The sequence below is a fragment of the Aquarana catesbeiana genome, linkage group LG03, assembly GCF_042186555.1.
Source record: "Aquarana catesbeiana isolate 2022-GZ linkage group LG03, ASM4218655v1, whole genome shotgun sequence".
Lineage (NCBI taxonomy): Eukaryota > Metazoa > Chordata > Amphibia > Anura > Ranidae > Aquarana > Aquarana catesbeiana.
The window spans coordinates 706,857,620-706,868,908 of NC_133326.1; the positions used below are offsets into that span (position 1 = coordinate 706,857,620).

Below are 11,289 nucleotides of genomic sequence, written 5' to 3' on the forward strand. Positions count from 1 at the left end.
ACCCCCTTACCATTTCACACAGGGGGGGGGCCGGGATCTGGGGGTCACCTTGTTAAAGGGGGCTTCCAGATTCCGATAAGCCCCCCGCCCGCAGACCCCCACAACCACCGGCCAGGGTTGTGGGGATGAGGCCCTTGTCCTCATCAACATGGGGACAAGGTGTTTTGGGGGGCTACCCCAAAGCACCCTCCCAATGTTGAGGGCATGTGGCCTGGTACGGTTCAGGAGGGAGGGGGGGCCGCACTCTCGTCCCCCCCTCTTTTCCTGCGGCCTGCCAGGTTGCGTGCTCGGATAAGGGTCTGGTATGGAATTTAGGGGGAACCCCACGTCATTTTTTTTTTTAAATTTTGGCCGGGGTTCCCCTTAATATCCATACCAGACCTGAAGGGCCTGGTATGGAATTTAGGGGGACCCCCACGTCATTTTTTTTTTTTTTAATTTTGGTTCGGGGTTCCCCTTTGGGGAATTCCCATGCCGTTTTTATCAATGAACTTCTATGTGTATTGTCGGCAATGCAATAGCCGCGGGTAGTTTTAAATGAGTTTTTTCCTTCAAAATGTCATTTTGCTGTCAGACTGTTCTAAACACAGGAAACATGCGCCCCTTTACAGGCACACTATAGACACCCCCCAGGTACGAAATTTAAAGGGATATTACACTTTTATTGATTGACTTTAAGTATTAAAATCACTGCTCCTGAAAAAACGGCCGTTTTTAAAACTTTTTTTTGCATTGATCCATGTCCCCTGGGGCAGGACCCAGGTCCCCAAACACTTTTTATGACAATAACTTGCATATTAGCCTTTAAAATTAGCACTTTTGATTTCTCCCATAGACTTTTAAAGGGTGTTCCGCGGCATTCGAATTTGCTGCGAACACCCCAAATTGTTCGCTGTTCGGTGAACTTGCGAACAGCCAATGTTCGAGTCGAACATGAGTTCGACTCGAACTCGAAGCTCATCCCTATTTTAAAGCTATGAAAGTGTTGCCAACACGCTAAAGACTAGAGTGGCTGTTCACATCCCCCACACTGTAGTCTGCTGTCATAGGTAAGTGCAGGACATGGAGGGTTCTGTGTGTGCCACTGGGAGAGTGCTGTCCCTTGTAACCATAGAAGCCAGGCTTCTGAGCAACCAGCAAAGGGCCAGCGCTGGAGGTGGCAGAAGTTCTGCCGTATTCTGACAGAAAAAAGCCCTGTATATATAGCTATATAGAGGAAGGAGGGCTCTGGTTCAGAGTGATTGTTGTTGTTTTGTTTGTTTCTTCTTAATTTTACTTTATATGAGCTATTAATTTTCTATTTTTTTCAACCACAGTTCTGCTTTAAAGAAAAGTTAACTGTATCCAATTTCTTTACTGTATTAATGCTAATACTGGGTGTTTACTTTCCAGATATGGATTATGAAGTCTTGTGTATTTTAAGACATTGGAGTGTGACCATTCTTGTCCCATCGATCTATACTGTTGTGTTCCTCGTGGCTCTTCCTCTCAATATCATGGTGGTCATCATGTTTCTGATGAAGATGAAGGTCAGGAAGCCAGCAATGGTCTACATATTGAACCTCACCATAGCAGATCTCCTCCTTGTTTGCATCCTTCCTTTTTATATTGTCTACAGATTCTTGGGAAATAACTGGATCTTTGGAGATGGAATGTGTCGCTTTGTCACAGGAGCATTTTACTGTAACATGTTTTGCTCCATCCTGCTCATGACAAGTATCAGCGTGGACCGTTTCCTGGCCGTAGTCTACCCGGTGCGGTCTCCCCCCTGGCGTACAGTGACCCGAGCCTGGCTGGTGTGTGGTGTCATCTGGGTCATCTCATTGGCCAGCATTGTGCCCCATCTCATAGTAAAACAAACCTCGCATAAAGGCGGAGACATAACAATGTGTCATGAAAGTCAACATTTAGGGTATCATATTGCTTCTAGTTATGTTTACTTCTGCACTGTGTTCTCACTTTTTAATTTCTTACCGTTATTCATTACAACTTTCTGTTACATCGGAATCATCCGCAGTCTCAGCAGATTAACATTCGATCGCACACATAAAAGATCACGAGCTATCCGTCTATCTGTGATTGTACTGAGTGTCTTTGTCCTTTGTTTTGGCCCAACCAATGTCATCTATTTAATTTACTACAAGCAGTTTCCTAATAATGATGATCGCTATCAGTATATTCCCTCCATCATCTTTTCCAGTATCAGTAGTATAAACTGTTGTCTGGATCCTCTTATCTATTATTTTGCATCCTCCCAGTGTCAGAGATACGTCTACAGCTTGATGTGGTGGAAGAAAAATGATCGCCCTCCAGTACACATAGAGCTGTCACCCTTGAGCACTCATTCTGCTCAGCTCACTAAGAGTGAATGATTTATTTTAACCGCTTTATGCCCAGCCCTGGAATCTCTTTAACTGGGTCTATACACCCAGGAAGAACTGCCCAATTACGTGACCACTGTCATTGGCTGTCACAGTGATCACATGATCAGAAGCTCATCCCTCCAGCTTCCGATCATTGCTAGAGACTGAGCTGTCTATGACAGCTCCATCACTGTGCAAAGAGGGCACAGTGAGTTTAAGGCGCACTGATAAGGCAGTACAGCCAGCCCTCCTGTACTGGGCCTGGGTCCCATCAGTTCAAAAGGGGGGACCAGGCACCTGCTGAGCAGGAGGGCCGGCTGTTCTGTCTTATTGCAGACACTGATCCCCTTCTGCCTCCCCCTGCAGCACTGGCAGATTCTCCTCCACTCCCTCCCTCCAGCTGGGATTGGTTCTAGCACATGTGCCCCCTCCATCTGCTGTCTGGGACCCCCTGTGTGCCCCTTTCCCCATGCAGTGGTGCCGGCTCCCCTCCTTTCCCACCGGCAGCTGCTGTGGGCACACAGGGGGATTTTTCAGAATGGAGAGTAGGGGAAGGGGCTTGTAAATATTTTATTTACTGGCCCCTTCCTGAATGGACACAGGAGTGATCAGTACCAATCACTCCTGTGTCCATTCATCACTGAAGCATAGTAAATATAGTAAACTATGCTTACTATGCTTCAGTTTGTGAATGAGCAGGAAGCCTCACAGCGCTTCATATTCATTCATCTGTACAGTCACTTCCTCGTCACAATTATGTGCCACTTTGTGTTGGTCTATCACATAAAATCCCAATAAAATACATTTACGTTTTTGGTTGTAACATGACAAAATGTGGAAGATTTCAAGGGGTATGAATACTTTTTCAAGACACTGTATTAACATTTTTTGTATGGTCTTTGTATTTTCTCAAACTTTATTTTTATTTTTTGAGGGTGTGGGTGACTGGTAGTATAGTGGACCTCTTTTTAAAGTTTAAGTATTACATAATGCATACAAACATGTAACTGGCTGGAAGCCTTATAAACGACATTATTTTGTCTAATGAAGTTTTGTCTTATAATCACCTTACATGTCTCCTTTCCCTGCTCTCCTTAATGCACACCTCACTCTTAAGCCTTGTACACACGATCGGATTTTCCGATGGGAAATGTGTGATGACAGGCTGCTGGCGGAAAATCCGACCGTTTGTACGCTCCATCGGACAATTGTTGTCGGATTTTCCGCGGACAAATGTTGGATGGCAGGCTTTAAGATTTTCTGCGGACAAATGTCTGTTGTCGGATTTTCCGATCATGTGTACACAAGTCCGTCAGACAAAAGTCCAAAGTACAAACACGCATGCTCGGAAGTAAGGATGAGCCAGAAGCGGTTGGTCTTGTAAACTAGCGTTCGGAATGGAGAATTACCATTTGTGACTCGGCAAATTATGAAATCTCAAAATGCAGCGCACAAGAACAACAAGAAATAAAGGAAAGTGTGTTTCCTTTTCAAAGCCTTTATGTAGAGAGATGGGATAAAGGTATCTGCATGCAGTGTCTCTGTGGGGTGTACACAAAGTGGGCTTCTGCCTGCTCACCAATCCTGATGATACCAAGGCTCAAGGGAATAGGATGTCCTGGAGCAGGCTCTTGAAGAATCTGCAACCAGTGGATGGTGCCTGGCCCTGCACCACACGACACTGAGATTCAGCTGGGTCTGTAACAGTGATGATGATAGTGACCTACGACTGTCACTTGGCCGCCAGGGGGCTGGTGATGGGAGATCTGCCTTCAGGTGTAACGCTCACTTGCTGGAGTCTCCTCAAGCTGTCAAGGCCGTATCACCCACTCATGTTCCCCAAAGCGGCCGGGTCCCTGCTCGCAGCTGAAGGCCATGCTCCCAAAAAGAAGACCTCTTCCCAAGACCAGACTATTTATGTCCTCACCCAGGATCCCTCTCTCTCCTAGCCAGCTGGAACTTGTAGTCTACAACAACATTGGCTCCAATGTAAATCCTGGCTCTCCGGACCAAATATCCCACAATCCCCTGCTTTCAGTAGTGGTCTCTCTCTCTCTCTGCATTCATGTAATGATGGGACAATGACCAGGTTGAACACTAGAGGGAAACAAGCTCACTGCAGCTGCTGTTACAGAATGTCCCACAATGACACAGCATCTGTCTACATACAGCATATAGGGCACATGTCCGCCATGGTGGTATGAGGTTTTGTGCTGAGACTACAATTACTATGCACTCCGAGCACAGTGACTGAGTTGTCACCAACAGCCCTCAGTCAAGGCTCCTGATCATTAGTCAGTGCGATGGGCTCCTGATCATGTGACAGCTGTGGGAGCCAATCACAGAAGTCACAGAATACAGAAGCCTGTATTGGGGTGTCCCAATAGTTTTGGAAATATAGTGTAACATGCTATTGGTAAATAACTAAGATTAAATATAATTCATTGTCCATAAAAAGTTCCTCCCTCAGAGTCCCCACCCTCCACGGATGTCCATGGCTCTAAGTTTTGGGGATTCTGGGAACTCTAGTGGATATCTGAGGTATGGGAAGGCTTTCCATCCCCCTGTTTGCATTCTCAAAGTTTATTATAGGTATTTTTAAAATGGCTCAGCACTCTTGTACATTATTTAGTAATATATTCATGTATTTGATATTATTCATCATTACTCTGCTTATAATAAAGACAATTGTTAAGTGTCAGATGTGTGTCCTGTCTGTGTGAATAGTTTGACTTTAAATATAAAATAACATAATGACCAACAAACAAATTTTAGTCCACCTGGAAAACTTACCCAGGGCTGTGTGTTAGGATAGTCATGGGGAAAAATCAAACTCTAAAAGAATAAACACTTCTGCTCAGTTATCATCGCTGTCCCATTGGGGAGATTTCACCTCACTTCCTGTCCCAGTGACAGCAGGACCACCATTGGGATGAGTAATGAGTATATCTCTAGGCAAATCTTTTATTTTTTTTTTGCGTGTACATTGAAATTTCAAATATATACCAAAAAACAGTGCTGAGCTACTAAGTGACTCAAAACATATAAAACAGGAATACATTCATAGTGTATATAAATAAGTCCACTGAATGTGAAAAAATGAATCAAAGTTTGTGCAAATAAATGGTGACTGATTAAAGAGAATTCAACCGTAAATCAATTCACCCAAATGCATAGGGACTGATGTGAATGTATAATATATATATGTAAAGCGCTGCGTAAATTGACGGCGCTATATAAGTACCTGAAATAAATAAATAAAAAAAATAAATAAATGCAGACAATATTATGTGCTCTCCTCCACCAGTTTCACAAGCTGCTCACCTCATATAAGAGTAAAACCAGCAGTTTTCCCCTCCGGGGATAATGAAAACAACTGGTGTGATATGGATGCAAAACCTCCTTTGGCCGAGGCTCCTTATTTGGGTTCTGTGGAACCCCGATCGTCTTGCCTGTTATATGCAAAGAAAAAGTCAACATCTAGTGCTCTCCGTTTAAGATAATTTAGTAGTATAAAAAAAGTGGTAAATAAACTCACAAGTGAAGCACAATCAGCTTGTGCTAGCTGCAAAGGCATTCAAACATCCCAATCTCGAAATGGCAGCGGTGTGACGTCAGTACGCAGGCTCCGCCCTATAAATGCGTGAAATATTTAAACCCCTAAATGGATTAAATAATCAAAATCAAATAAGACTGAATATCACCCCATGATTTACCCCAAATAAAAGTAAAACAATGTATCATTGATATATCTCAGCTGAACACCTACAATCTCCTAATCCAAACATAAAGTTTACCCATTGGTCGGATGGTCTTGTGTGTCTTTTTATCCTGACTATGTAACTATGTAAAGGCAAAAAAGTGACCAATCTTTTATGAAAATGTTTTTTAAGTGGAAAACTATTGCAGGGAGCTGCATTCCAATGAGGCAAGACCTAGAGGAGAAAGAAGGCTCTGGAAGGTTTGTTCCCAATATTTATCACCTTCCCTCAGCTCCACCACTCAACAAACTCCTCAGTGATTGGCTAGGCTGGATAAATATCATTACTCAGATATTGTGACTTTCTACACTAACAAATGGTGACAACTCAACAGCAGCGGGGACAAGTAATTAATGCTCTGAGCTCAGGAAAAATATACAGAGTACAGAAAATATAAGCAGTGAAACACAGGAGACAGAGTACAGAAAGGTGTCAGCAGCAATAACCATATTTATTATACAAAATAAAATATCGACTTAAGCTGACCTGTCACTTACCTGAAGAGAGACTGAAATGACGAGGTCGGCCTCACTTGTATCTCCAGCCCAGGTCCCACTGAGGGTGGAACAGAAGGAGCCGAGGGACAGGAGGAACACAAGTACCTGCAGATGAAGGCCCGGAAGCTTGTAGCAGGAAGTCACACCTGGTCGCAGGACCGAAGTCACAGATACTCAGATGGCAGTGTTGAGCCAAGCAGGGAACAGGAGTGAAGTCACAAGGATAGCCGGGTTCGGTAGCAGACGGGCAGTAAGGTACCAAGGCATCAGGCAGAAGCAAGGTCAAATGGGAAGCCGGGATCAGGAGCCAGTAAGCAAGTATACCAGAGTCCAGAGACAGGGTCAAGGAAAGCCAAGTTCAGCAATGGGTATCAACAGGATAATCACAGGATTCAAGGTATCAGGAGCACAGCTGTCAGCAGTGCTCAGTCAGCACTGATCAGTGGTTAGGGCACCCTTTAAGGCACTAGGGACGCGCTCCTGTGGGTGCACGCCGCCTGCTGCGCACGCGTATAAGCGCCTATGGGCATTTGCAGTCGCCCATGAGCGCGCACATGCACGCCAGATGTTTTCCAATGGTTTCCTTACACGACCATACATGGATTGAAATTTGCCTGGTTCAGCAGGGACTAGCTGAATTTTGATCCATGTATTGGCACCCTGGTTGTACACAAGCAGTCTGTTGAGTTTCTCCCAAGTAATTAGTGCTGCTGGCTACAGCTGGCAACACTAATCATTGTGTTCTGCCGACAGGGAAGGTTCCCCGTACTCCCCACCAGCAGAACACAATAGCACTGTGGGAAGGATTCCCCCATCAACAAGAAATGACATAAGCTATGGCCTGCCTTACACATAAGAGAGAAGGATTAGGCCCCTTTCACACATGCGGACCGTATGTCCGTATTTCATCCATCCATTTCGGATGAAATACAGACATACAGGCATCCCTATGGGATAGCGGGTGTCAGCGGATGTACATCTGCAAACACCCGATGTCATCCGGCTCCGCTCTCGTCCGATTCTGCGGACGGAAGAAAATCCTATTTTTCTATCCGTCTGCAGAGCGGATCGGAGGAACACGGACAGACGGTCCGTGTTCCTCCAATCCCCCATAGGGGAGAGCGGAGATCTGACGGGGCGGTCCCTGCACAGTGTGCGGGTCCCGCCCTGTCATCCGCCGGCTCAGCTGGGGAAAAAGGAGCAATCCCCGCTGAGCAACGGATATTCACGGGGCGGATCAACACGGATCCGTCCCGTGTGAAAGGGGCCTTATGTCTCCGCACTGGAAGCATGGGATCATCACACCTCAGGGCATAATGACAGGTCTGGGGAGAGATCCAGGGACACACAGAGTGGTGTTCTGTGAAAGAATCGGTAATCAGAAGCAACCAGCGGTCACAGATAAACTCTGCTATGAAGAAGTGCTAGAGATCTTCTCACAGCATGCAGTGAGCATTGAACTAGAAGCACACATGCAGCCTGGAAAACAATAGACAACATGTTTCTGGGCTTTCTTCCCCTTCATCAAGCCTGATTTATAGTAATAATGTGAGTATTTAAAAGTTACTGAAAAATATCAGGATTGCTGAAATCAGAAGAAAAAACACACAGAGTATAAAAACTAAACAAAACTTGAAAAAACTTCAAAAAAAGGGTAAAATATAAAAATCAATGGGAAATACTTATTGGGAGATAAAAAAAACACATAACAAAAAGACTAGTGTGTTCCCTAGATCTCTACCTATACACAAATAATACACTACGTGGATATAGCAGCTCAAGCAAGCACTGTGCTTTATTAATGAGCAGAGGGAGGGCTGAAAATAAAAACAAGTGTCAATGAATAGATACAATGAGCATCACTGAGAAGAGAAAAGCAACAAATTAAGAAGTGAAATGTAAATAGTAATGAAAGGACACAATCTGAGAAACATACTGGAAACTAAAAAAGCTGTGTGTGTATAATATATATATATATATATTAATATGATATATACTACCATATTCATAACAATAATTTAATTTAACCCTTTAGGAGACAAGGTGTCAAACTTGTAGGTTCAGGATGTCTCTTTCTCACATAGAGCCTTTTAAACTGCTCAGCAGTGGAAATGCCTCCTACACTACATCACACCAGCTGATTTCCCGATCAGCTGGCGTGACGTAAGACTGCACATGCGCAGTTCGTCGGATGCATTTTCCGATGGGAGGAAGAGAAAACAGTGTAGGAGAGGCTCGGGATATAATTTGAGCTCCTGTATCCGGGGACCCACTTGGTGAAAACCCACCAAACTTGGCACACTTGTAGGGAAGACCCATGGCTGCATGTTGAAGAAATTTCGGGTCCAGGGAACTGAAGGGAAGCCGGTACTGACTCCCCAAAGTGGGCCCCTCGCTTTATTTTTCCGCCTGGGGGAAAACATGGGCGACTTTGAGCTCCGGTTTCCAGGTACCCACTGGGTCAAATCCCACCAAACTTGGCACACTTGTAGGGGGGAGCCATGGCTACACGTGAAAGAAATTTCGGGTCCAGGGAACCAAAGGAAGGCCAGTACCAACTCCCCAAATTAGGCCACTTGCTTAACATGGGAGTCTACAGGAAAATCAGGCCAAATTGTGGCGAATTTCACTTATCGCTCAACCATTCGACGACCGAATGGGCTAGCGACTTTTACCGGGGCTTTACTGGGGCCACAATATTGACCGTGTTCACAGTACCAGTGCTCCCTGACCAAGGGTCACAAAATTACAAAACTTGGGGGTGATGTAGAAGCACTCTATAGGTACACCACACCAAACCGGGGCCCGGTACCCCAAACAGAACCCTCCGGTAACTGGAAAATGGCACTTTGAAACAGTGTAGCTCGGATCCGGTTAACCGTAGAAAGCTCAGGGGGGTCTCATTATAATATCTCAAGCCTTTTCCACCGTATGGCACCCCCCTTGACTTTCGGGGACAGGTGGCCCCCTCACACAACACCAGCAAAGACGTGCGTGGCGCTCTCCGGTTCTATGGGTCTATGGACGGTTACGGTTGGCCCGTAACCGTCTCCCAAATATGGCACCCCTCGATTCACTTTGCCGCCTAGGGGAAAAACTGCCGATATTGGGGCGAGTTTGAGCTCCAGTTTCTGTGGACCCACCAAGTCAAATCACACCAAACTTAGGACACTTGTAGAGGGGAGCCATAGCTACATGTGCAAGAAATTTCGGGTCCAGGGAACTGAAGGAAGGGCGGGTACCGACTCCCCAAATTAGGCCCCTCACTTCACATGGGAGTCTATAGGGGAACCAGGCCAAATTGTGGCGGATTTCACTTGTCGCTCAACCATTCGATGACCGAATGAACTAGCAACACCAAACTTGCACCCCTTCTTCCCAGATAGGACAGCTGCACCTCATAAAAATTTTGAGGTTCGGAGACCTTTTACCGGGGATTTACCGGGGCCACAATGTTGACCGTCTTCACGGTACTGGTGCTCCCTGACCATGGGTCACAAAATTACAAAACTTAAGGGTGATGTAGAGACACTCTATGGGTACCACCACAGCGAATCGGGGCTTGTTACCCCAACCGGAACCCTCCAGTAACCGGAAAATGGCACTTTGAAACGGTGTAGCTCGAAACCGGTTCATCGGGGAAGGCTCCGGTAGGTCTTATTTGAATAATTCAGGCCTTCTCTATAGAATGGCACCCCCTCGACTTTCGGGGACCAGTGTCCCCCTCAGACAACACCGGCAAAGACGTGCGTGGCGCTCTCTTGTTCTATGGGTCTTAAAAATACACTGACACCGGGAGGCTGTGGGAATGCTCTTCGGGTACGCATTGGCCAAGATTGGGGTTCAGGGAACCTATGGCGGGCCGGTGGCACCCCAAAAGGTCAACTGGTAGAAACCGCACGTTTAACATTGGAGTCTATGGTAAACTTGGTCAAATTGGGGGGCTGATATTTCCTCAGCTGTTGGGGTTAGGAACACCAAACGTGGCACACTTATAGGGGAGACGATGCACTACATATGATCCAAACTTGAGATTCCTAGACCCTACAGTTGGCCCGTAACCATCTCCCAAAGACGGCACCCCTTGCTTCACTTTGCCGCCTAGGGGAAAAACTGCCGATATTGGGGCAAGTTTGAGCTCCGGTTTATGGGGACCCACCAAACCAAATGACAGCAAACGTGGTACACTTGTAGGAGAGAGCCATGGCTACATGTGCAAAGAAATTTTGGGTCCAGGGAACTGAAAGAAGGCCGGTACTGACTCCCCAAATTAGGCCCCTCACTTAACATAGGAGTTTATGGGGAAACCAGGCCAAATTGTGGCAGATTTCACTTATCTCTCAACCATTCGACAACCAGAAGGGCTAGGGACACCAAACTTGCACCCCTTTTTTCCAAATATAACAGCTACACCTCATAAAAATTTTGAGGTTCGGGGACCTTTTACCAGGGATTTACCGGGGCCACAATGTTGACCGTATTCACGGTACTGGTGCTCCCTGACCATGGGTCACAAAATTACAAAACTTAAGGGTGATGTAGAGACACTCTATGGGTACCCCCACACCGAATCGGGGCCCGTTACCACAAACAGAACCCTCCGGTAACCGGAAAATGGCAATTTAAAATGGTGTAGCTTGGACCCGGTTAACCGGGGAAGGCTACAGT

General features: G+C 45.9%; 1 protein-coding gene across 1 annotated transcript in view; it reads left to right on the forward strand.

The window, feature by feature from the left end:
* Positions 1–5,064, forward strand: part of LOC141133617 (proteinase-activated receptor 1-like) — a 73,726-nt gene extending 68,662 nt beyond the window's left edge. The window contains exon 3 of the mRNA XM_073623094.1: positions 1,393–5,064. Within this exon, the coding sequence (XP_073479195.1) occupies positions 1,393–2,372 (980 nt within the window). The 3' untranslated portion in view covers positions 2,373–5,064. The remainder of the gene's footprint in view (positions 1–1,392) is intronic.
* Positions 5,065–11,289: the final 6,225 nt, after the last annotated feature.